Source organism: Myotis brandtii, unplaced genomic scaffold, assembly GCF_000412655.1.
Source record: "Myotis brandtii unplaced genomic scaffold, ASM41265v1 scaffold481, whole genome shotgun sequence".
Taxonomy (NCBI): Eukaryota; Metazoa; Chordata; class Mammalia; order Chiroptera; family Vespertilionidae; genus Myotis; species Myotis brandtii.
In genome coordinates, this window is record NW_005368381.1 from 436,108 (window position 1) to 462,137 (window position 26,030).

A 26,030-nucleotide genomic window follows, 5' to 3' on the forward strand; every position below is an offset into this window, starting at 1 on the left:
CTGCTGCCTGGAGGGGTGAAGAGGTAGGAAGCCTGAGTGCTCAAGATTATTGAGGGTGTGGGTTATTGAGGGTCTTGTTGCCTGTACCCCTTATTCTTCCTTCTCCTTCCCCAGGGCCACTGGGGATAAGAGATAGGATGCTCTGACAACATCTTCAATTATGAAACTAATCTTAACCCTGTGCTGTCAGATATCCTATTTCTGGAGTCACATCAATAGGGGAGGGAAGTAAGCAAGGGAGGGTGCTGTGGCCCTGTGGGTGGAGAAGGGAGGGTAGCAAGAAAAAGAGGAGCAGCACTTGTAGCCTCAAGGAAAAAGAGGACATATCTGGAGTGGAGGAGTTAGGGAGAGAGAAAGAAGCAGGGAGATAAATTGGAATGGGGGTTGGTCAGGGCTGCCTTTGCCTCTAGTCCCCAAGGCCTCTCTCTGCCTGAAATGTTACACATTAAACAGGATTTTACAGTAAATGAAGGGGTGGCTTGTGTGTTTGTCAAGTTCTTTCTCCTGTAACCTCTGACCTTTCTTGGCTGAGCTGGACTTGGCTTTTGCTGATCAAGAAAGGAATGGGTGGCAGAAAACAGTGATTTGAGGAGCTGAAGCTGCAAATGATAAACCGCAGCCCTACTGGCCCGCAAAGCCAGCCCCTGAGCTGTTCTCCCCTGAGTTCTGTTGTTTTGTCTTTTGGGGTTTTCCCCCCCATTTTTAATAACATCTTTATTGGGATCTAATTCACTTACTCCCTTCCTCTGATTCTATTTAATTTTTTATCCATTTTAAGTATAAGGTTTTTTGAGTTCTGATAATTGTGTGCAGTTTTATAAATGTGACCACAATATATTAGAAAACAGAAATATCTCAAAAAGTTTCCTTGGGCCCCGTCCTCTGAATTTGAAAATATTAAAATGACAACACCCTCTGGGGACACAGGAAATGATAGAGAAATTTCACAGCTCTTAGAGAGGAGCACACATTCCCTCCATACCTTGGTGAAGGCCCCTCCTCTGTACTCCTGGGAGAAATAGTCCCCTTTCTCCCTTGAAATTCAGCATTCTTGGCAAACTAGTACCCCACAAGCCACCTATCCAATTATGCAGTGACTTTGACCCCTTTCCTTGGGACCTAGCCCCTAATTCTTCCCTCCTCCCCAGTTTCCTTCCCCCAGAGATCAATGCCACCCACCCCAGAGATGACTCCACCCCAGGTCAAATATTGCATAGCAACAGTTTCCTCACCAGCATGGCATCACTCTCCAAAGCAGCAAGTAGCCTCCCCTTCCCCTGTCAGCTGTGGTGGGAAAAGGCTCAGGCAGGGACTTGACCTAGCAGTGTTCCAGTCCAGCTTCTGTCACTTATTAGCAAGGTGTTCCCTTCTCCAAGTCTCAGTTTCCTTGAGCAAATAGAGCTGGCTTCACACATCTCTGAGCTCCCTTTAACACTCTGTGCCTCTGGGATTCTTAAAAGTCTTCTCCAGTCTCAAGGAGGGGGGGAGTCCCCTCTCAGAATCGCCGCCCTCACCAATGGCCCCTCACAGTAAAGTTCCCCCCCACAGCAAATTTCTCTCCTCAGCTTTCCTACCTCCTAACAGAAAAAAAGGTTTTGCCACTCCCTCTCAGAATGTGCTGGCTCCCCGTGGGAAGAACAGAAGGAAAGAGAAAATCAGGCATAATCTTATCAGAATTGCTCTCCTCTAGAAACAGTCTCTCCTTCCTACAGAAAGCATGAAAGCTTTCTTCATTCGAGGCTGTTTCTCCTTCAGAAAGGAAAAGAAAGAGTAAGTGGTCATTTCCCCCATAGTCAGCAATCCGAGAGAGAGCTTCCTCCTCTCTTAAAAGAGATACATCCCTTTCCTGCAAGAAATTTCCTTTCTCCTTAGAAACCGACATCATACCCTGTCAGAGGAGAGGTCTACACCCCCTCACGGTGGGAGGGATTATTTTTCTTCTTGAAATCGATCTGCCCCTCACCCATAACACAACACAACACACATAGAGCATCTACTCTCTTCCCAAAAGGCCATCAAAAGAAAGATTTTTCTTTTTTCCACAAATAAACTTCATGCCCTCCCCGCACTGAGGAATGCTAAATACATCATCACCTCAGAAATCTCCTTTCTTTTAAAAAAAATTCTACAAATTCTCTTTGAAAGAGGCACCAACTCCAGATCCAGGCTTTCCTCTCCAGGGGGCAGTGGTGGGACAGAAAAGCTATCCAGCTGGTGTTACAACCAAAAGGAGGACACTTAACTCTTGTGTCCTGAACCAGGTGGGAGTAGGCCAAAGGAAGCTTGAGTAGAGCCGGTGTACACACGTCACAGGGAGGGAGGGAGGAGGAAGAGTAGGGGTAACCCCGGGACTGACTTTTTTTAAAATATATTTTTATTGATTTCAGAGAGGAAGGAAGAGGGAGAGACAGAAACACCAATGATGAGAGAGAATCATTGATTGGCTACCTGGGAATCGAGCCTGCAACCTGGGTATGTGCCCTTGACCAGAATTGAACCCTGGACCCTTCAGTCCGCAGGCTGACGCTCTATCCACTGAGACAAACCAGCCAGGGCCTGGGCCTGACTTTTTTATTTGAGGCTTTGGTCACAAGAGTGTAAGGGAGAAACAGGAGGCAAATGGGGCTTAATACCTGCCACACAGGAAACAATGTATTGAGTGATTAGGGTAGTGAAGAGGACTTTGGAATCAGGAGACCTTGGTTTCCATTTATTGGACACGTAATACCCTCTCTCAGTCTCAGTTTCCTCATCTGCAATATAGGGTTGATAATAACCTTTCTACTTCTTTCTCTGAGCTTCTGTGAGAATCAAACAAGATGTGTTCAAAAGTTGGTTATAAAATGTAAAGTAAGGTAAGATCGTATCAGAACCATAAGACCACAGCCTTAAGGCATGCTAAAACTTGCAATGAACCAGAAAGGACTGAGGCTAGTTCAGCTAAGCTAGATTAGTGGAAAGAACTTGGCAATAATAGGATTGGCTCCCCCAGGGAACGGCCAGCAGTCCAAATAGCAAAGTCCAAGAGATGTTGCAAGCTTCCCTTGAGCATGATTCATCTAAGGGTCAATATTTAAGGGGTCTGAAAGGTGGCAGAAAAGGCCTAATAACAAGAGTTACTGACACACTCTCGAGCATGGTACTGGGGCTTTTAGGGATATTTATGATCTTTTAGACTTAGAGGCATCTATGTGCAGAGCTGCCAGGAGCTGGGGGCAAAGGGACAGTCAGCTCTTGGATGAAGGGACAGGCTGAACTAGGAGAGTAATCAAGTTTCCAGCCAGCTGAAATGGGATTTCAAAGCAGGCTGAGGTATCCATAGAGAATTGGCATGGCAACCATGAACTGATTCAGAGACCCAATCAGATAGCCTGGGTACACACAGTGGCAGCTAGATGGAAATGCCTGCCTGTTCCATTTACTGATTCCATAATACTTCAATGCCAAGCCTAACCTATGGTAGAGAAGGGGCTATAAATACCCACCAAGCTAGACCCCTTTGATTCCTGGACTAGGCCAGGCAGAACCTGTCAGGTGGGAATATGATTGCGCCATTGTAGGGAAGGAAAATAAAGCGGGCAAAAATCACACCATATCTTCAGATTTAGGCTAATAATCTGCTGTGGAAGGTTTAAGGAATGGAATAGCTAGAGGTGAGGTGGGAAAGATAAACTATGATCAGCTTATTATGGGCCTTATATGTCACTATAAGGAGTTGAGACTGTCCTATAGGTAGTGGAAACCATTGAAGGTTATGAGTGGGGTAGTGCCAGTTTCAGATATATGATTTGGGAGTTCACTCGGGCAGCCACACAGAAAGTAGATTAGGTATTGGGAAGAGAAGAGGCAGAATGGCCAGCTATGTATAGTCTAGGCAGGGCCCATAAAACTAGGACAGTTGTAGAAGGAATAGGAGAAGACAGATGTGAGAGACACTTTGTAGAATCTACAATAGGACTTGATGTCTGAGTGTGGGGAGATGGAGGAGCCAAAGATAATTTGGACATTTCCTTCCCCTTCTTTGAGGGCAAATATCTAATCGTTCAAGACAGCTCAAAAGTCATTTACTATGTGAAGCTTTCAACTCTCTCCTCCTTGCCAACCCTTCCCAGTCCTTTGGCAAGAATGAGTCTCCCTTCCCTTCTGAATTTCTGCCATACATTGTAGTGTATGTTGATTAGAGTGCTTATCAAATTGTGTGGCAATCACTTGCATAACCTTAACATACAGGAGGTGCTTAGCTTGTTCAATTAAGGGCAGTAGGGACAGAATACAGGCATGTGCTTAGGTTCAGCATCTTGAAAGAGTAGTGTGTGCTCAGTGTGATTAGAACAGAGAATGCATGGGATTTGGTGGAGGTCGTAGTAGGAGGTGAGGCTGGCAAAGTAGATTGGGGCCAGTTTGTGAAGGTGAAACCGGACAACCAATGGGTCCAGGCTGCCTGTCACTACTTGAGCCAATTCAACAGAGACAGGGTTAAATCATATATGAGCATTTATTCCAGTAATGCCAGCATTATGGGAGAGCAGCAGGTCACCCAAGAAAATCTGCTCTACACCCCACCATAAACCAGCTGCTTATATTTGATAGAATGATGATTACATGGGTAAGTAGGAATTACAGGCATCTGGAAGTAGGCAATGGGGGCTGGGGCGGGATTCCATTGTTTGGGCAACAAGGTTGTTAATCTTTCCATGATAATAGGCAGTTCTTGAATGGGAATGGACCCCATTCCAAGGTTGACTCCCAGGTCCAAGGTTGACTGTCAGGCCCCAGGGCTGTACAACTCCCAGCCAGGTTAGAATGTCCTTTCTTTAATCAGAACAAGGCAATTACAATTAACCAAGCATGATTAATATTTCTTATAACAATAGCTAGTCTCCAATATTCTATTTTTGCCCCTAACAAAGGGACTCATATAATGTGCATGGAAGTTTGCACAGGAGTTTGAACTCTCAACTATCACATGTAGCAACTCTTGTGACTTCCAAGTTAGGCCCCTGCTATACTTACAGGCAATTCTGTACTCATAATTATAGACTGACTGTGGAGATCTTGAGGAGATCCAGGTCAGGGCAGACCTTTGCACAAATAGATACATTAAGGTTGATGGTGAACTATGGAAGAAAGAGCAATGATTTAACAGTGGACTTCAAGGAGAAAGGGTAATTTACACAGGATGGTGACCACTGTTCTCCATTCCAACTGAAGGAAGTCTCTCTGAAAAGTCAGTATAGCATAGTGATTAAGAGCATGGTCCACTTCCTTCCTGTGTGACTTCAGTTAAGTTACTCAGCCACTCTGTGCCTCTGTTTCCTCATCTGTCATACAAAGATAATTAAAGTCCCTATGTCATAGGGCTATAGTAAGGAATAAATGTGCTGATTATATATAAAGCACTTGAAAGAGTGCCTAGTTGATAGTAAGTTCTATACAAGTGTGTGCTGTTATGATTTCATCTCCCCATCTTTTCCATCCTCCAGCTATTCACCAACTTATTCAAACACTGAGCTAAACTCTTTGTTGCACCTAATTAACATGCTTTCTTCACTGTTTGGTTGTCAATTGTCACATGTGTGTGCTTAAGTAAGCAAGTCTGCATGTTTGCATACATACGTCACAATATATATGACCACATTTGTGTATATATGTGGCAGGATGGCTGTGAAGAGCATCTTAATTCTTATATATATATATTAGAGGCCCATTGCACGAAGAGATTCGTGCAATAGGCCTTCCTTCCCTTGGCTGCCGGCACCGGTTTTCCTCCGGCACCCAGGACCCAGGCCTTCACTCCGGCCACAGCAGAGAAGCCAAGCCTCTTCAGTCTTCAGTCGTCTTCAGTCTTCGCTCAGGCCGGAGCCTTCAGTCTTGGCTCCATGCCTGGGTATGCAAATTAGCCGCCATCTTTGTTGGGTTAATTTGCGTACTCATCCTGATTGGCTGATGGGCATAGTGGAGTGAAACCAATTTGCATGTTTCTCTTATATTAGTGTAGATATTTTATTTTTTACAGAAAGGAAGGGAGAGGGATAGAGAATTAGAAACATTGATGAGAGAGAAACATGGATTAGCTGCCTCCTGCATACCCTCTAGTGGGGATGTCCCCGCAACCAAGGTACATGCCCTTGACCGGAATCAAATTTGGGACCCTTCAGTCTGCAGACCGACACTCTATGCACTGAGGCAAACCAGTTAGGGCTGTAGTTTTAATGAAAAGGAAATGTCTTGATCATAATATAGTCCAAAACTTTATTATCAAGCTTAGAAATCACTTAGGTGGATGAAAGGAAAGGAGACTACTTATGGAGCATACAGTATGGACCAGATTTGGTGCTAAATTAAGCACTTACATATATAATCTAAGTAATAGTGAGGTAGCTATTACTATACCCATACATGCAGATGAGGGAATGGAAGTTCAGAAAAGGTAAGTAATATGTCCAAAGGTTGCACAGCTTAAAGCTGCAGAGCTAGAATTAAAACGTAGACTTATGCTAATCCCAAATCTGTGCTGTTTCCTTTATAACAAAACTAGAGGCCCAGTGCACAAATTTGTGCACAGGTGGGTTCCAACCAACCCGCCCTGATCAGGGCCGATCAGGCTGGGCCGGCTGTGGGGAGGTGCTGTGGGCAGTTGGTGGGCCATCCCCACCTCCTGGTCAAACTCCTGGTCGAACTCCTGGTCAAGGGGACAATTTGCATATTAGCCTTTTATTCTAAAAGATAAGTAGTCTGTGTTGCCTGAGGGAGTGCTTCAGGACACAGGGTGGGGTGGGGTGGGATGGGAGAAGCTCATTATGAAATAATATCCCTAAATATTAACTTGCTGAAAAACAACATGTGCACGTGGGGATCCCTAAGGTCAAGGATGAGAAATGGTGATTTCAAAAGTTTATATTGATTTAAGGGTTCAGAGGGCACAGGTTCTGAATAACTGTCTCTCTCCATCTTGCCTGCACTCCCCAAATTGTCTTGCTTCATGGAGATGGACTTCTGTATCCTGCTCCAGGCAGAGATCTCTGGAGAAGCCCTTTTGCTCCAGACTGCCTCCTTGTCTGAACACAGGGCAGCTCCTTCCTCAACTTTCACCAACTTTCAAAGACAGGCTTGGTTTCCCAACCAGCTCGCCTTGCCCCTCCCCCTCACCTTCCCTTCAAGGGACAAAGCCTTTCATTCCACAATTAGAGATAAAAGTCTTGAAATGCAGATGCCTTAGAGAATTTATGCCAACTAACACTCATTTACACTAAAATATAATCAGTAAGCCTAGAAACAAGGCTGGTAATGTTGTTTCCCAAATTTTTATCAAGTCCCTTTCCTTCTCAGCTGCTTTTCTTCAGCATATTGTGTGCCTTCCTTCAGGCCATGCTGATAATGTGGACAATAAAAGCTATTGTTTATTAAATACTTGCTGTGTGCTGGGCACTGTGCTAACAAGTCAGCTCCCTTAATTCTCACCACTGGTTGAGGTAAGTACCATGATTGTCCCCATTTAAAGATGAGGAGCCCAGCCAGTGTGGCTCAGTGGTTGAACATCAACCTATGAACTAGGAGGTCACGGTTCGATTCCCCATCAGGGCACATGCCCAGGTTTCAGGATCGATCCCCAGTAGGAGGAGTACAGGAGGCAGCTGATCAATGATTCTGTCTCATTGATGTTTCTGTATCTTTCTCCCTCTCCCTTCCTCTCTGAAATCAATAAAAATATTTTTTAAAAAATAAAGAGTAGGACACTGAGGTCCACATCGGTTAAGTAACTTGCCCAGGCCACATGGCTAGGAAAGAATTGACCAAGCTAGGGAACTAGAACTCATGTCTGCCAGACACCAAAGGCAAAGCACAGAACATTTCTGTTCCACTGCCCCCCTGTATTTCTTCAGCACCCAGTTCTCCCCCACCTCATGCAGACATGCTAGAGTCACTTGAAACATGAAGCATAGCCTGCCAATTCTTTGTGGCTTTTCATCGCTTTGAGGATAAAGCATGACTGCTCTGGTTTGCCAGGACCAAGGGCCTTCCCAGGATGCTGGACTTTCATCACTAAAACTGGGAAAGTCGTGGGCAAACTGAGATGGTCAGTCACCCTAGCAGGGATTGGAATGGCCTTCAATGCCTTTCACAACCTGATCCCTAGTTTCTCAGCAACACTTCTCACCACTGCTCACCTTTTTTACTGCACCCTCTCCACCTCCTCTGCAACCCAACCACCCTTGCCTGAAGACACTCCACGTTCTCATATACCTCCATGCCTTTGTGCACACTGATCCCTGCACCTTTATTCTGCCTTACAAGCTATGCCCACTCTTCATGAAAACCCAGCACCCATGTCACCTCTGTGGTCTTGCTTTCCTGGTAGAGAATAAGTACAATTACATTCTGCCCTGGTCATTCTATTGACATGTGAGTCTTCTCCAGGGTCAGGACTAGGGTGAGGCAATTGAGGCACCTAGGGTGCAACATTTCAGGAGGTATTCACTCTCAGGGTTGTGCAAATGCCAATCCTGTACTCGCATGATCCCGGCTGTGAGTGCCTCCTTATATTTTGCACCTTAAGTACTTTGATTGCCCTGCCCTAGTCCCAGGCCAGGTCCTCCCTATCAGACTAGGGACTTTTTAAAAAATATATATATTATTGATTTTTTACAGAGAGGAAGGGAGAGGGATAGAGAGTTAGAAACATCGATCAGCTGCCTCCTGCACACCTCCTACTGGGGATGTGCCCGCAACCAAGGTACATGCCCTTGACCAGAATTGAACCTGGGACCATTCAGTCCCCAGGCCGACGCTCTATCCACTGAGCCAAACCAGTTAGGGCCAGACTAGGGACTTTTCAAGAGCAGACTACAGCTTCTTAGTCATCTTTATATCCCTAGTGACTAGCATGAGGCTGGGCACAGAGTCTAAATCTAGTTGAACAAATGATATCAGACACTTCTCTGTTCCAGCAGGGGAAGGAAGTAGGAGAGCCAGGTGACTTTGAGCCCTGTTGAGGATGGGAGAGAGAGAAAGCAAATTTAATAGACTTCATCTTGGCCTGGGGTATGAGACAGTTTTTCATCAGATAGTTCTGCCTTTGGCATCTGGCAGATTTGGGGCTTCTCCCACTTCTCTGGTCTCTCCCTGTCAGTTCCTTTCTCTGCTTAACTGGAGATATTTTTCCAAGGTACCATTTTTGTCCTCTTCTCTCTTCATTCTATTACTCCCCTCAGTGATCTTGTCCTCTCCCACAGCTTCAGCTAGGAGCTGTTTGCAGATGACTTCTTAATTGACACCTCATGCTTTATGCTAAGTGAATGTCAGACAGAAAAAGACAAATATTATGTGATCTCACTTATATGTGGAGTCTAGAGAAGCTGAACTTGCCTGGCCAGTGTAGCTCAGCGGTTGAGCATGGACCTATGAACCAGGAGGTCACAATTCAATTCCCAGTCAGGGCACATGCTGGGGTTATGGGCTCGATCCCCAGTAGGCCGCTTGCAGGAGGCAGACAATCAATGATTCTCTCATCATTGATGTTTTTATCTCTCTTCTCCCTCTCCCTTCCTCTTTGAAATCAATAAGAATGTATCTTTTTTTTAAAAAAAAGCTGAACTCAGAGAAACAGAGAGTAAAATCGTGGTTTCCAGGGGCTGGAAGGGATATAAATTAAATCGGGAGATGTTGGTCAAAGGGTACAAACTTTCGCTTATAAGATGAATAAGTTCTGGAGCTCTAATATACAGCATGGTGACTATAGTTAACAATACTGTGTGATATACTTGAAAGTTTCTAAGAGAATAGATCTTAAATGTTCTCACCACAAAAGAAGAAATGGTAATTATATGATAGGATGGGGGTATTAGCTAACACTATGGTGGCCATCATTTTGCAACATTTGTGTATCAAATCAACATAGTGTACACTTTAAACTTAGGCAGTGTTATATATCAATTGTATTTCAATAAAGCTAGAAAAAATAGACAGTCTCTCTTCTATGCCTCAGACCCACATTTCCAACTGCCTAGTATAAATGGCAACATCTAGCCCTAGCCAGTTTGACTCAGAGTGTCAGCCTGCAGGCTGAAGGGTCCCGGGTTTGATTCTGGTCAAGGGCACATGCCTGGGTTGTGGGCTTGATCCCCAGTATGGGGTGTCCAGGAGGCAGCTGACCCATGATTCTCTCTCATCATGGATGTTTCTATCTCTCTCCCTTCCTCTCTGAAATCAATAAAAATATTTTTTTAAAAAATGGTAACATCTAGCATAAATATTACTTTTCACATGCATTTTCTCACTGACATTCACAACAGTTCCCTGAGTAAGTCAGGGCAGAGTAAAAATGCATTTTTAGGTAAGGCTCAAAGAGGTAGGCTTGCCCAAGTTTCAGTGGCAGATTAAAAATTCAAGTTTGAGTGTTCTTTCTGCTATGCCATGTTACACTGCCCACCATGTGGATGTTTATATAGTCTTGAACCCAACATGATCAAAACCTCAACTTGTTACCAACCTCTTCCTACCCCCCACTCCTCAGCCAAAAAACAAAAACATAAAAACAAAACCCCATCCATTTTCCAACTTGGGTAAAGGCATCTCCCAATCAAAACATGGGATTCATGCTTCATGTACAATTCTTTTTTGTTTCTTGTTTTTTGTTTGTTTTTTACTTCATGTACAATTCTTTTTTAAAAAAATGTTTTTTATTTGAGAAAACCATCAATGTGAGAGCAAAACATCAATTGTCTTCCTCCTGCACACCCTGTACAGGGGATACAGCCCAAAACCCAAGCACGTGCCCTGACCAGGAAACAAACCGGCGACCTTCTGATGCACAGGACAACAACCAACCAACTGAGCTACATTAGCCTGGGCTTCATGTACAATTCTTTCCTCTCCTCCAGATCCTGCAGACTTGACCTTCATGTCTTAAATTCATCTGAATCCATTTTCTCTTTTCCTTCTGTATCCCCACAGCTCCCACTGAGGTCCACATAACTTTTTTTTCAGGATGGCTTTTTTTAAAATTTAAATTCTTTATTGTTTAGAGTATTACATATGCCTCATTTTTCCCCATTGACCTCCCAGCCACTCCCACCCCCCAGCACATGTCCTCACCCCTGCTGTCTGTGTCCATTGGTTATGCTTATACCCACGTTAACTTCCCAGCCATACTCTTTTTATTGATCTCCTGGCCTTCAGACCTGCTACCACCCCTGTCCTCCATATTGTTCTAGGGATCTTCTCCCTAAAACAACAGATCTGATCTTGTAATTTCCTGACTGGAAAAACCTCAGCCTTTGCTTGTGCTGGTCCCCAACTCCTCCCACTTACTGAGGCCCAGGTCAAATGTCACCTTGTTCAGAAAACTCTCATGTAAACTCCCTATAATCTCTTTCTTAAATTATTTATTAATTTTGAGAAACATTGATGTATTGTTCCATTTATTTATGCATTCATTGGTTGAATCTTGTATGTGCCCTGACAGGGGATCAAACCCACAAACTTGGTATATCAGAATGACACTCTAACCAACTGAGCTACCAGGCCAGAGCTAACCTCCCTATAACCTTAAAGTGAGTTCCTTATTCTTCTACTCTCCCACAGCACTAGATATTTCTTTCTGCCTCTTACAACTAACTATGCACTGATCTGTTCCTATCCCCTCTAGCCTGGGAACCTGCTGGGGATAGGATCCTGGTCTAATTAATCTTTGTCTTCTCTGAATCTAAGTCCTTAAACATAATAGGTACTTAATAGCTAGCTGTAGAATAAATTTTTCCCTTAAGTGTCTGGAAACTTGTTATGAAAAGGACCGTATTCCAAGTGGATTCATTCAGTGAGGTAGGTAAAAATGATTCTCAAACTGAGGTGGGGCACTTCACTTCTTCACGCCCTAAAAGATCTGACATTGTCTGGCATGGCTCCTCCATATCCCTCACCCCTCCAAACACTGTTCTTCCTCCCCAGGAAAAGGCAAAAGACAATTTTAACTCTTTATTTGAAACAAACAATTCCAGAGACAGAAGGTTAGTCGTGACAACAGCTTCTCACTACAACACAAGGGCGGGCATGGCTCACTGAAGGGATAGGCCAGGTACCGCAGAACAATATATACAATTTAAACAGTGGCTAAACTGGTAACAGTTATAAAAACACAAAAAGGAGGCTAGGGAACAGCAAAGCCAACAGGAAAAGAACTGGGTACCCCCTTTGCTGGACACTAATAGTTTTCTGGAACTACAAAAGCAAGATGGGGAAGAGAGAAGATAGATGTAGGCAGTGGAGGCAGGACACAGGTCCACAGCTCCTCCCTATTCTCTAACCACAGATCCCATCCTGCATGACCCAAGGCCCCCACAGGCTTGGCCTGGCTCTTATGATGGGGGAAGAACAATAGTCTTTGCCTATCACTAGTTGATTGGAACCCAGCCCCAATCCAAATCAGAAGGTAGTTTTTGCCTTGGGCACTGTGTCCATTGAACTAAAGGGAGGCAGTTACAGAAGGGGGCTAAGCATGTTGACACATGGCTCATATCAACCTAAGATGGCAGAGAAAGACAAACACATAAACCAAGGGGACAGAAGTTTGCTCCCCATACTTAGTCATTCTCTGCCTTTAAAGAAAAGAAAGCATGTGGAAGTTTTTTCAATTGCAGCACCAAGGATTGGTGCTTGCAGGAGTAGGGAGGGGAACAAGTGGCCAGGGGGTTCCAACAACCAGTTATCTCAGGGGAGGGGAAGAGTAGCTAAGCTCTGTGTTTTAGGTAAATGGTCCCCCTCGTTACTTTCAGAGTTTCTTTCATATCTTTCATACAAGCCCCTTTAGCATGGTACTGGGGAAGAGTGGAGAAAGGAGTGGGCACAGGGCAGAGAAGGCAGCTGAATTCTTCCCTTGGCCAAATCTAGGAACAAGGGGCTTTACCTATGTGGGATGGGTCAGGAAACCCAAAGCCAACAGGATCACCAGAGCTATTAAAACTCCATCCAGAGTCTGGCCCCAGCAGAAGGGGTTTACTCTGAAGCACAGAGAAAATGGCCTAGCTGGTTTTTGCCTATCACTAGTTGATCAGCCCTCGAGTAGAGAGGACTGGGGCCCCGTGGTTGTCAAATAGTTTGGAAGAAGGTAAAAGCCAGGGGTTCCTAGGGAAGGCAGGGAATGGATGAGTAGAAAAGGGCAGTCACGGCCCTTCAGAATGAGTAGCATTGGTTCCTGGGCCAGTCGCCCTGTGGGACATGGTGACAAGCCAGACACTGGTGTGAAAGATGGATACAGATGGGTTCAGTCCAGGTCTTCATCCCCAGTACGACCCAGCTCCTCATAAATCTCACGCACAGCTAGAATGCGATTGAGCATACTCTCCAACATGCTTCGGTCCATGGGGATCACAGAGTACCAGAGAGGTGACTCGGCGATGCAGGACCGCTCAGGTTGCAGGTAGAACACATCGTTGCGAGTCCGGAGGCTTTCAGGACTGCAATGATGGGGTGGGACAGATCAGTACTGAGGCAAAGTGGATCCCATAGGTCCCCATGCTAATGCCATTCCTGCAAACCTGCCAACTCACCATTTTGAGAGATAGAATTCATAGAACTTGACAGGGCAGCGGAGGGGATTCATGCGGTTCTCACGCTGCTCTAAGATTGGGGCTTCATCTTCTCTCTTCCGCTTCCCAGAACCCATGTCTGTAGAGGAGGCAAATGACTCAGACTTGTTAAAAGCAGTCTCAACAAGCCACTCTAAGTGCACAGTGGGAAGGCCTCAGGACACATATTACAGGCTCATCATATATAATAAAGTGGTAATATGCAAATTAACCCTCACACCCTCATGCCATCACAAGATGGCTACTTAGGAGGCAGAGCTTTTGATTCTGCCTGGCATAGAAACCGACCGATCAGAATCAAATCTGGGTGAACTGTGAGGAGCCAATGGCTGCCTAGAAGGTAGAGCTTTTGACACTGACTGGAATAGAAACTGACCAATCAGAACCAAATCTGGGTGAACTGCGAGGAGCCAATGGCTGCCTAGGAGGCTGAGCTTTTGACACTGACTGGCATAGAAACCAAGCAATCAGAACCTAACCTGAGTGAACTGTGAAGTCAGAACCTAAGGTGGGGGCTGAGGAGGGGTTTTAAGGGCAACAGCTGTTTGGTGTAAGGTATAAGAAAGCAGTTCAATTTTTTAATTGGAGAGGGTGCAGGGTGGGCTGAGGGAACCACCCCCCCCCCATGCACGAATTTCGTGCACCGGGCCACTAGTAAAGAAATAAAAGCAGAAGAGTCCGTAAGTCTCCCCACACCAGCCAAACTGTAGGGTGATGCTCTGTAACCCACTCCCCCTACCCCATTCATATTGTTCAAGTCTTTACAATCTTGCCCTGTTGCAAGGTTGGGCTTACCTTCTGGGATAAAAAAAAAAAAGCATGATGGCCCTAGACCCCATTAAACTAGTCTAGGTAGAGGCTCAGGTTCCAAGAAGGAACCGTGGGAACTGCACTCAGATGGGTCAGGATTTCAGGGCCAGAACAGAAATCAAGGTGCAGTTCTTGTTATACCCAACAGCAAAAAACCATGGAACGACGGTCTTATTGTCAACTTCTCCCACAGACCACACACCCAACAGCTTTCCATCTGTCCACTACCCCGCCAAAAGTAGACAAGAAAGTCAACTTCCTTGAAATGAGGAAAGGTGGAAACAGGCAGCTGGGTAACCTCCTATTTATGCAACAACCACTAATCATCAGGTTGAAGGACTGGCTGTTTTTACTTGTTCTGCAAACGTACGAATGGAAGGATAGGGAAGACGGTGATAAAGGAAAGGGCCAACCTAGTAATTAAGGTGGAGCATGGAAGATGAGAACAGAGAGGGAGGAAAGCAAAAGAGGGGCAGCCTCATACCTCGCCCTTTCCGTTGGCGAACAGGGGCGTAGTAGCGGATGCTCACCACCTTGGTGGTGCCCCGGGGGGTGGTGCACTTGCGGGACTGCCGCACTACATTGGTGAAGGAGAGCTGCATGTGTTCCTCAGCCGTCTGCAGCCCAAAAAACTTCGTGTTGAAGAACATGAGGGTGTTGAGAAGGACAAAGGGTGAGTAGACCCCCAGCTGCTTACACTCCCAGAGGTGTTCTTCCTCCACTCGGGAAAACACTGTGTCTGCAATGGTCAAGGAGAGGCTAGTCAGGAGCGAGCAACTACCCAAGCCCTGATCCCAGACATTCTGCTCATAAGCATTTCTGTTTAGTAAGTTGCCACTGTGCATAAAACCCTGACACCCTGCTGTATTACACAATAGGACTAGATGGATTTTTATATAGTTTCCACCTGCATTTGGAGCTTCTCTCACCACCCACACGTTATAGGCAGGTAGATGTAAACTTTGAGGAGTCCCACAACTTCTCTTTTTTTTCAATTACCACCCAAACTCAGGCCACCTTTTGTGGTTCCAGAAATAGTTGTTCAGACTTAAGTCTTGATCCCCTTCTCATGTTCAAGGACAGGGGCTCTGTGTCCTCAAGCTCTCAACTCCGAGGCACCCAGCTACATGCTCCTGCCCTCAAACTCTCTGTGAAGAGTGACAGATCAAACAGCCTGGGACTTTTGGAATGGTGTCTCTGAAGAATGGATTGAAGGGTGTAGGGGTTGCTAAGTCCCTGTTCCTTACTGTTGGGAAGGAGTGTGGGCTGCCAGGTACTCAGAGATTTGTTGAGTTCTTGAACGAAAGTCAGGTAGTAAAGGTCCGTGAAAATGTTCACCATTCGGTTATTTTCCAGCAAGTACTGGAGAAGGAAAAAGAGACACACATAAAGCTAGACTCTAGGTCCTAGAGAAAAGACAGTGATACCAAAGGCCCCAGGCACAGCAACCTTGATAATTAGGAGATGGTGGTAAATAGCTGCTTGATTTCATGACCCAGAGTGCTTTTCGCCAGGTATACCTACAACTCTGAGGCACCAAGGCCTGGCTGGAAGAGGAGGAGGCATGGAGGAGATATGTCACAGCAGCTTCTTCACAAGCACAGACCCCTTGTCAGGTAATGATGCCTGGCTGACCTCTCCCAGTGGATCCTAAACATTACCCCACCACCCGAGGAGCCCAGCTCTACCCATCCCTCCCCTCCTGGAATGGGTTTGAGGATTACAAAGGGGACCCAGAGAGCAATGAAGATGGCTCCTTGGCCAACAGTCCTGGGACATAGCTTTGATTTTAGAGGAGTATTGACATGTGTTGTCCTGCTTGGAGTAGGAGACAAAAGACTGCCTGCTCAGGATAGCAGACAAAGTGAGGACCAGGGAGTGGACAGAATCATTTCTGCTGAGACATTGCCTGCTGTGTTGCTGTGTTGAGAGTGACTACAACTGAGGTGCTGTGCAAGGGGTACCTGTTGGATGCCAAGACACAAGTAGTAAATGCTGTCAGGTTCATATCGTTCACCGTTGGGTCGAGTGATTTCTCTCACAAACTGGGCCAGACCGTAGTTGAGCTCAGCAGCTGAGCAGGCCAGAATATCTTCTTTGATACGCATAGGTTTCGCTGCAGAGATATGTAGTGAAGGTGGATAGGATTAAGAAAACTTCACATTGAGAATTTCATTTAGCTCCACCATTAATTCCTTTATCACTTAGTCATGTCCAGCTCCAGAACAAACCACCAATTACCAAAAGAGCCCTAAGCCTTGAAATCTAGACAGCATCTCCCCTTATTTTGCAACTCCTCCCAATGTTCACAGGACACCCTTACATAATGACAGCCTTATCATTCATAGACATCTTCAGCTGAATCACAGCCCTGCTCCTTTCCCCTTCCCCTCCTCCTCTCATCCCTGCCTCCCTCCCCTGGGTACTTACGGCCAAAGCGCAACTCATCACCTTTGCTGGTTTCTCCATTGGCATATTTTGATTGCACCCAGCACTTCCAAGCATTGACACCATATGAATAGTTAAGTCCAGTACAGCTTGGCTGGCTGCTCATGGAGTCCCGGGAACAGCTCTCTGAAAGCACCAGCCGCTTTTGACCCTGGAGGGAAAAGAAAGGAGGTGGGTTGAAGGAGATAAGGTCAGGAACACCATGGAAACTAGTCAGGACAGTGTTTATCAGCAGGGGAGTGGGGGACTGATGTAAGAACACTGCTATGGAAGCACAGAGCCCCAGGAGTAGCTCTGATGACTTCGGGAACTGGGGAGAGAGCAAAGTTTGTGCTCTGAATGATGGAGAAAGGAGGTCAGCCAGGGAAGGTTAAACTAAAGCTGCTGACTTGGCTATGAAAGCACCCCATCCCTGGCCCTTTGAGCCTCCATCCCTCTTCTGTGGATACCGCAGCCCCAGCCCTCACCTTCCTCATGGTTCGGGGAAGGTCTTGTTCAGTAGACACGTCCTCAGGCCCTACCAGGCCACAATCAAAGAGGAAGTCTACACTGGGGTTAATGTCCAAAGGATCTGTTAGAGGTTAAAGGAAGCAAACCGGTTTTTAAGATCTCAACGCTGTAGCCCTCCCACCCCACCCCTGCTACTTGCACACCTGACTTGAAACAAGCTTCTCAGACAGCTCCAATTGCACTCAGTAGGAACCAGGAAAGCCAGATGAAGAACATGCTCAGAGGCAAAGAGATGCAAAAACTCACAACAATGGGAAAGCTCTTAACACTACTGAACTGCACACTCAAACGTGGTAAATTTCATATTATGTGTTTTACCACAATTAAAACAAAACAAGCCCGATCAGTGTGGCTCAGTTCGATTCCCAGTCAGGGTACATGCCCAGGTTGTGGGCTTGATCCCCAGTGTGGGGCGTTCAGGAAACAGCCGATCGGTAATTCTCTCTCATCATTGATGTTTCTGTCTCTCTCTCCCTCTCTTTTCCTCCCTGAAACTAATAAAAATATATTTAAAATAAATAAATAAAACAAAACAAGACTCAAGTGTAAGATTGTGCATATATTCCAGTATCTCTGCCTCTACTCCCTTGACAGCTTTTTGTCACTGGTCACAAGGAGCACTGTTAGGGTCATGCTCCAGGTCACAAAAAAACACACACTCTTTTCCTTATGGCACAAATGCTACTGTACCCAGTGGGCATGCCTTGAATTCCACTCACTCTTGGGGAAGTCTGCCTCCAAGTCTTGCCCAGGTTCATCCAAGACATTGGCCATCTTGACAGCCATGGCCAGGACATCATCTCGAGCTGGCCCAAACAGGTCACAGTCTTCCAGAAGTCCCTCTGCACTCTGGTTGCTCACAAGATCTGGGAGGAAGAGAAGTTGGCTTAGTCACTGCAGCTCTTACCTAGCTCCCTCACAGGCTTTCAGGGGCTGATTGCAACCACTCCCCCATCCCACTAGGTACCAAGGTTACCACTCCCACCCACTTAGGCAGAGACAGACTAGTAAAACCCTGACCCCCTCATTGCTGCTGTCCATGGCATACCACAAAGATCAGATGAGGCCTTGTCTAACTCTTCAGCCTCTGCAATCATTTCTGCCATAGCCAGGATGTCGGCCTCCAAGGGGTTGGAAGGGATCTTCACCTTCAGCTCCTCAATAGTCTCCACAATCTTGTCTGTGCTCTCCAAGGTAGTGGGCAGGAACATGGGCACAGGCACCTAGAGACATAAATCCCAACTAAATGCCAAGAACCAACCCAGTGGATGAGAGGGACAGGTGGTGAGAGTAAGGGGCAGTGGTGGGTCAACTCCGGACGGGAAACTTACCGGGATGGGCATTGAGAAAGGCACCGGGACTTTCTGGCAGTACAGATGCATAGGCACTGGCACAAAGATGGGCACTGGGATGGGCAGCACAATCACCTGTGGCTTCCACTCTTCTGCTGACAAGAAAGGGGTCTTCTCAGAGCCCATGTTAGGTAGGTCACATCTGCCCACTACCTGATACTTGCTTGTCATCCCCAAAGCTCATTGTCACAAAACTGCCCTTGCATCAAAGGTGGAGAGTCAACTCTGTGATTCTGGGACAACCATATCCATGATACTTCATCCACCTAAGAAACCCCCTTGTCTAGCTTCTAGGCACAGGGCTGCAGGCCTAGGACTATAAAATAAAGCCTGTGGTATCCAGGTACCCTGGCTCACCTGTCTGACTCCCTTTGGACTTCATCTCCACTTTGCAGGAGACCCCCCGATTCTGCATCAGAGGCTTACACATGGCAGCTTTGTTTTTGCGGGGCGTGGCTGGGGGTGGTGCAGAGGGAGGAGGAGTAGAAGCAGTGGGAGCCAACCGGATCTTCACAGGGATCTGCAGACAAAGGAACGTTAGTGCCACCAACTGCTAGACCCTCCTCTGAGACCATCCTCCCCCTTGGCTTTTGCCCTGACCTTGCCCAGATTCCCAGTTTCCTCTGGGGTCTTCACTGTATTGCTGTTCTCCACTTTGGTTTGAGAGGGTGTCTGGGGCTTTGCCTCAGAAGACTGACCTGTAGATCAAAACAAATGAATGTTTTCCTCTGTGGAACCAGCTCTCCATTTTCATCATCCTGTTCCAGGAGAGCTTCATTAAGAGATACATCAAATGTGAACAGGAAGTCTAGAATTTCTCTTCCTCACCACCCCAGGCCTAGTCTTCTCTAGGCTGTAGACATGGTGGCCAGGAAGGTTCTTTTGCCCTGGCTGCCACAGAGAATGAAAAAGATTAAGCTTCTCCAATGACCCACAATTTGAGCTCTTCCATTTCATGGCCCTCGGGAGTTTGGTGCCCCTGGAGTACCCCAGAGGGGCCAGGATAATAGTCTTGAAACAATAATGGCCTTCAGTTTCACTAAAGGCAGAGCTTATGCTGATGCTTCCTTCTCTCTGAAAATTAACCACAGTCCCAACATGCCCCATCCTACCTGGTATCCATTCCCTAAAAATACATCCGTTATAGAAAATCAGTGGAAGGTAGCTCTGGAAACCTTTAAACAAGACTCCCCCTAGTATCTGCAGTCCAGAAGCTAAAAGAGAGCACAGTACCAGGAGCTCTGGCCAGGGATGAGATGAAAGAAGAAGAGAGGGGCTGGGCCCAGGAATTGTCCAGGCTAGTTCTAACAAAGTGCCTCCTGCCCGGGACTCACTGTTCAGGAGGCTCTCGGGCCCACTCTGGGTGTCCAAGTTGGGTTGGTTCTGCTGGCTGTAGAAGCGCAGCAGACACTGTTGGTTGCAGAAATGACGGATCTGCCCGCGCCAGTGGATGGTCTCTAGCAGCTTCCCCTGTCGCTTACAGGCATGGCACCGGGCAGCCTGCGGGTATTGACAGGATGATCAGACCTGCATCCCTAAAACATGCTGAGCCCTTTGTCTTGGGATAAGCTCTTCCTTTGGAGGCTGGTCAGCTGGAGCCCCCTCCCTGGAGATTGGCCCACACCTGATCACAGCACAACAGCCTGTTGCCATCTCCACCCTTTCTGCCCCCCCTTACCTTGCAGTACCACAGCAGGTACTTGCTCTTACAGTCCTCACTGCAGAAGTCCCAGGTGCTGCCATCCAGCTGCTCGGTGACTCCACGCTGGCAGGTCTGGGAGCAGTAAGTACAAGTGATACAGCACAGTCCCAGCTTCTTAGTGAAGTCCTGTTTGTACAGCAGCACACAGCCTGAAAAGAGTCCAGAGACACAGAGATCTTCATGACCGTGAGACCTACCTTTTCAAGGTGGTACAACTGAAAGCTCTCCCCAACAGTCTCTTGGGCCCAAAGCCTTAGGATGGACAGGGGCCCGAGCACCCTGAGTAGAAGGCCCTTGCCCCGAGATCACATCCCAAGCCCTTATCCTTTCTTTGCCAGTCTCCCTGCTGTGTGGCACAAGGCCTCCGACCCCTTCTCCATTTCCTTACCTTCGCTGCAGAAACTCTTTTCCACGCCGCTGAACCGGAGTTTCTCATGCAGGAGTTTCTCCTGCCGGCAATGCTCACACTGGGACACCACACCCCGAAGCCGCTTGAAGTCCTCACAGCAATCACGACAGCAGAACTGGAACACCTGGTCCTAAGATGGGGTCACAGGGCGGGGAGGAGAGTGCTGTGACATCGGGACCTGGCAAGAGCCAAGTGGAAGGACCCCTTAAGACAGATGTCTAGTCATTAGGCAAGATGTGGGCAGGGTGGGGGGTCTTACCTGCCAGTCCAAGACCTCAGGCTTGCCACTGAAGAGGCTGTGGCAGTAGTGACAGCTCAGGTGAATGCCCCCTTCAGGGCTTGTGCGCTGGAGGGAAGGAAGACAAGTAAGGGAGGGGCAAGAAGTGTGTGGTGGTGGGGGGGGGAGGGGAGGTCAGACTTGTTCTTTGCTCTGCCCAGGCCTACCTACCCCAATTTTCATACCCTCTCTATGGCGCCACACCCTTTATCCCTGGTCTAGGATCTGAAGTACCTGGAACTTGGTCCAGCAGCTGGGGCTGCAGAACTGGTAGACTGTGCGATCGACCTTGTTGTAGTAACAGGGGTCAGAGAGGCTGCGGCGGCAGAAGCTGCAGGGTCGGGGAGGGCCTGGGGCATAGAGAGAAAGGGAGAGCGAAAGAGAGAGGAGAGAGAGAGAGCACAGAAGGTGTAAGGTAGTGCAGAGATGGAGAGATGGAACAGGAAATCCATGGGAAGATGTGGTTGGGGCTGAGGTCAGGCAGCAGGGGTTACTTTAGAAGAAGAGGGGAGTACGGGGTGGGGGGATAGAAGGAAGGCCAGCAGGGGTCTCAGAGAAGAGGGCTTTGCACCTACCAGTGAGCCCTGCCTGCTTCACTTTGTAAGAGGTGGTACAGCAGAGGGAACAGAACAAGCTCGTCTTGCCATTACGATCCACATGTGATAGCATCTCAAAGTTCTTACACAGGGTCTTGCACCAGACACAGGGGTACACACGTGTATTTTTCTGTGAGGATGGGGAAGGAGAGGCTGAGGCTGGATTTGTCCCTTCACTTTATTTTTTAAATTTTTAAAACATGAAATATTTCAAGCATACAAAAAAGTATAGATGATGATATAACAAAGACCTGTGTATCTACCAGCCAGCTTCAAAAAATAAAACATAACAGATACAATTGAAACCCCCTTTATTTGTTTTATTCCTCCCAGCCTCGACCCATCAGGCACCTTTATTTATCACCCAAGAACCGCACCCCCTTCCACAGCCCTCTAATGAACTACTCCCTCGGCCCCACCTTCTTGTATGCCCCCAAGCAGGTTGTGTTGCAGAACCGCTTTTGTTGGCCCTCATGGAAGAGGAGCTCGGGGCCAGGGGTCCCGGTCTTGGTGTAGATGTAAGCCCCGCACTGGTCACAACAGTTGGTTTTCAGTCCCTTGTTGGCCCGGAATTTGGAGAAGCAAGAATCACTGCAGAGCCGGTGCACCACGCTGCCATTGCTGACCTCATGCTGGACCTGCCACACACACACACACACACATATCCTAAGCTGGGGTCTGACCATCACCACCCACCCCAATGCAAGGATAGCCCACCCCACCTCACCCTAGACCTTCACAGCATACATTGTACCCAGGGACCCCCCCAACCTGCACATCAGGCTGCCGACTTGATGGTGAGGTCCTGGGAGGCAAGGAAGGCCAGCTGCACACATCCTGGAGAAGCTCTAATCTTGAATACACTTCCTCACAATGGCTGTCTTTCCTCCCCACTCCCCTCCTCCACAGGGCCTGGCCCCTGCAGCCCCAGGATTGCAGAGGCATGTCAGGACTGGCCAGGCTCTGTAAACCAGCCCTCATTGAGCTTCCTCACCTCTCCGGTCTTCTGGCATATGCTGCAGCGAGTAGCATCAGCAGGATCCCCAGACTGGGGGATTGGGCGCTGCTGCTGGGCCTCATACAGGGAGAGGCAGACGGATGTGCAGAACTCGTGGAAGGAGCCTCCTGAACCAGTCTGCGCCACAACCAAGTCCTTGGTGTTCCAGATCTCCCTGCAGATGGGAACAGGCTTGAACATTCATTTGTTTCATCAGCTTCCAGCCTTCCCCTGGGATCGAGGACCACAGAGCAAATGCTCTCCGAGCCCCTACCCAAACTGCCTCTCTCTCTGAGTTCCACTAGGTTCTTGCCAACATAGTCTCTGTCTCACCCATTATTCCTGGCCTGATGCCTGCCCTTTCCACGCCCCAGTACCCTCACGTACTTCTTGCAGAAGGTACAGGTCTTTTTGCCTGAGGGCTTTCTGGAGAAAGTGGTGAGACAGGATGAGGAACAAAAGAGCTGAGGCAGCCCCTTGCGTTGGTAGGCCGTCTGCCCCTTCTGCAGCGGTGTCCGGCAATGTGCACAAGTCATCTTGGTGCCCACCGCAGAGCGCCCAGCCCTTTGTGCCACACTGGAGCGTAGGGACATGCGAGGAGAGCGCCGGGGCCGGAATGGCACAAAATCCTCATCATTGGGGTCATCTACCATGGCATCAGAATCCTCATCTGACACTGGAACTGAGGAAGCGGGGAGGGGTCATGAGAAAAGGCTACCAGACCATGTCTCCAACCATCCCCTGACCAACAGGTAGCTCTACTGCTCCTGGGATCCCCTCAGTTCTTGCCTTTATCTCCTCCCCCACCCCATCACATTGATAACTTAAGCCACAGTGTCACTCTCCCTTAGGGAGGGCTCTAAGTGGGGAGATTCTTCGGGACAGGGATTGCAGAGCTGAAACAGGAAACTCCATTCTCACTGCTCTTGTTTTCAATCACCCCCACTGCCCCTGGTTCCCATGCCAACCCAGAGCACAGATAGGCACGTCACACTCTGCATGGAGCCAGGAGATCCATGGCGGCCACTTCCCACTCATCCCACTGGGTCACATTTCCTAAAGTCCTACTCACTGCTCTCAGTGGAATCCACAACCTCAGGTTTTGGAGGTTCTACTCTTCTAACGCGCTCACTTCTCTTCTGTACCTTGGAAACATGGGGAGGGAAGGAAAGTTGATATCAGGGGCAGGCTAAAGGGCCAGCTGCACTAGCACAGGGTTTAGGGGGGTACAGAGATGGGAGGGAGAAGGGAGAGTAGGGACCCTTGGCCCAGCCCGTAGGAGGAGGGGAGAAAAGGAGGCTGGACTTTGCCTTAAGAAGCAGTAGACACAAGAGCTCCCTCCCTCCTCCTAACTCTCCTCACACACACCCTCCGAACATCTGGGAGGGAAAATGAAGGGTTGTCCTTCCTAGAGATATAGGGGGAACCAGACTCCTTCCAATCCCCTTCCCCCTCACCCTCTCAGGCGGCTTCTCACTCGCTTTTCCAGTCAGGCCATCTCCTGCAAAGGAAGCAGAAAGCAGCCTAAATCTTCAACCTGCCCTCACACCCCCTTCCTGGACCAACTTCATTCCTGGGGAAGAACTTGCTCAAAACTGAAAGGAAAAACTCAAGTGCCTTCTTGAGGCCCCTCTCAGGGTTACCTCAAGCTCTGCACTAAGGGGAAGGAGGTGGTGCAGCTACTCTCCATAGAAAAAAAAAATCCTACCAGCTTTCTGTCCCAATCACTGGGAGTTAAGGAAGCACAGGTAACATACCTTTCATCCAGAATTTATAGTTTACCAACAAAATCCAATGTAATCCCCCAAAGGTAGGTAGCAAGGGGAGAAGGTAGGTCCCCTGGACTCAGGTGGTTATATAAGCATTAAGACCCTGGTCACAGCCTGGGAGAGGTACCACTAGGCAGAACAGGGGAGAAATGAGAGCCTCTCCAAGTCTAAGCTGTCCCTCCCCTATCAGAGACTCAATCCTAGGTCCTGCATTTCTACCATTCCCCTAAATTCATGATGCTGCCAGAGGCTCCAGAACCTAGTCATCATTCATAAAACCCAGAATCCCCACTCTCATTTAGAACAAAACATCTGGAAAGATCTTAAAACCAAGAAGCCTGGATTCCTCCCCAAATCCTGAAGGAAGGGCCTGGCACCAAAAAACCACTGGGCTACAAAAAAGGGAATCTCTCCCACCAAATTCACTCTCTAACCCACCCCCTGAAACATCACCCCTATTCCTCCCCCACAGTAGCTGAGCTTCCCCCCACCCCTACCTTCCTTAATCTTCATCACCCCTACTTCTCCCCCCCAAACCCCCAACTCCTTCTTCATACACATCCTTTCATCTCTCAAATCTTCTCCTCCCCCTCCCCTTCTTCCCCAAACATACACAGTAGCCCCTCCTTACTCCCACCCTCTCTCCAACCTTGATTCTCAAGCTGAGTAGACAACCTACCTGGTAAGGAAGGGTGTGCAGGGGGGCTAGGGCCCCCAGGTTTGGTCTGAGAACTGTTGATTCCATCCCCCAGAGTCTCTCCCACTGAAGGGCTGGGGGGGCCATTTGGGCTCTGTGGCTGCCCCTGGGGAAGATCCTCCTCCTGCCCAGAGGAGCCCCTTCTCCCTGTAGCTATGGAGGTGGTCTCCTCCTCTTCAATATGTGGGGACTGAAGATTTATTGGAGAATCTGGAGCCAAAGGTTCTAGTAGCCCCTCGGGTGAAGAGGGATTTGCCCCAGTCCCTGGGTCAGGTGGCACCACCTCAGGGGTCTGGCCCCCTGGTCCAGGCTCTAGGGTCTGATCTCCTGCATCCCATGCAAGGGTCTCCTCAGGACCATGGTCCACCTCTGTGGGGGAGGGGGCTTTATAGAGCAGCCCCCCCAGCCCCAGCAGCTCAGTGGTTCCATCCAGAACTCCAGGGTCTTTTTCCAGGCCAGCAGGGGTATCAAGCAGGTCCAGGGCTCCAGAGGATGGAGAAGGGCCAGGGGGCGCCCATCCTCGAGTTGGGGCAGTCTGAGATTCCAGTAGATCCTCTCCAAATTCCATGTCTACTGGAAGGTCTCCAGCCAGGGGCTTCTCTGGCAGGGTCAATGGGTCAAACGTACTGGGGAAATCACTGGGGTCCATGAGGACGGCTGGATATGGGCTGTAGATTAGGGGTAGAAGAGGGGGCAGAAGAGGTGGTCTTCGCCAGAATTCCTTCTTATATAGGCTCTGGGACACACCCCATCATCCACTCGGATTTCTCATGAACAGCCCCCACCACAAACGACGAGCATTCCTACAGGCTTAGTCCAAATGACCACTCCCCCCCACCCCCACACCACCACCCCCAACAGCTCCCCCTGTGGGGAGAGG

The 26,030-nt window shown here is 48.1% G+C and overlaps 1 protein-coding gene across 9 annotated transcripts in view; it reads right to left on the reverse strand.

The window, feature by feature from the left end:
* Positions 1-11,959: 11,959 nt before the first annotated feature.
* ZMYM3 (zinc finger, MYM-type 3) overlaps positions 11,960-26,030 on the reverse strand; it is a 15,080-nt gene continuing 1,009 nt past the window's right edge. For 3 of the 9 annotated variants that reach the window (XM_014547690.1, XM_014547689.1, XM_014547691.1), the window contains exons 2-25: positions 25,133-25,818; positions 24,142-24,185; positions 23,757-23,829; positions 23,072-23,366; positions 22,682-22,859; positions 22,107-22,325; positions 21,667-21,817; positions 21,326-21,441; positions 21,074-21,160; positions 20,794-20,944; positions 20,382-20,554; positions 20,038-20,203; positions 19,304-19,401; positions 19,061-19,223; positions 18,683-18,798; positions 18,400-18,574; positions 18,071-18,217; positions 17,309-17,412; positions 16,824-16,992; positions 16,358-16,509; positions 15,641-15,755; positions 14,878-15,132; positions 13,545-13,662; positions 11,960-13,451 (exon numbers count right to left, since the gene is read on the reverse strand). In XM_014547690.1, the coding sequence (XP_014403176.1) occupies positions 13,259-13,451; positions 13,545-13,662; positions 14,878-15,132; positions 15,641-15,755; positions 16,358-16,509; positions 16,824-16,992; positions 17,309-17,412; positions 18,071-18,217; positions 18,400-18,574; positions 18,683-18,798; positions 19,061-19,223; positions 19,304-19,401; positions 20,038-20,203; positions 20,382-20,554; positions 20,794-20,944; positions 21,074-21,160; positions 21,326-21,441; positions 21,667-21,817; positions 22,107-22,325; positions 22,682-22,859; positions 23,072-23,366; positions 23,757-23,829; positions 24,142-24,185; positions 25,133-25,799 (4,125 nt within the window). In that variant the 5' untranslated portion in view covers positions 25,800-25,818 and the 3' untranslated portion in view covers positions 11,960-13,258. The remainder of the gene's footprint in view (positions 13,452-13,544; positions 13,663-14,877; positions 15,133-15,640; positions 15,756-16,357; positions 16,510-16,823; positions 16,993-17,308; positions 17,413-18,070; positions 18,218-18,399; positions 18,575-18,682; positions 18,799-19,060; positions 19,224-19,303; positions 19,402-20,037; positions 20,204-20,381; positions 20,555-20,793; positions 20,945-21,073; positions 21,161-21,325; positions 21,442-21,666; positions 21,818-22,106; positions 22,326-22,681; positions 22,860-23,071; positions 23,367-23,756; positions 23,830-24,141; positions 24,186-25,132; positions 25,819-26,030) is intronic. The other 6 variants (XM_005876199.2, XM_014547692.1, XM_014547693.1 and 3 more) reach the window with 6 other exon arrangements.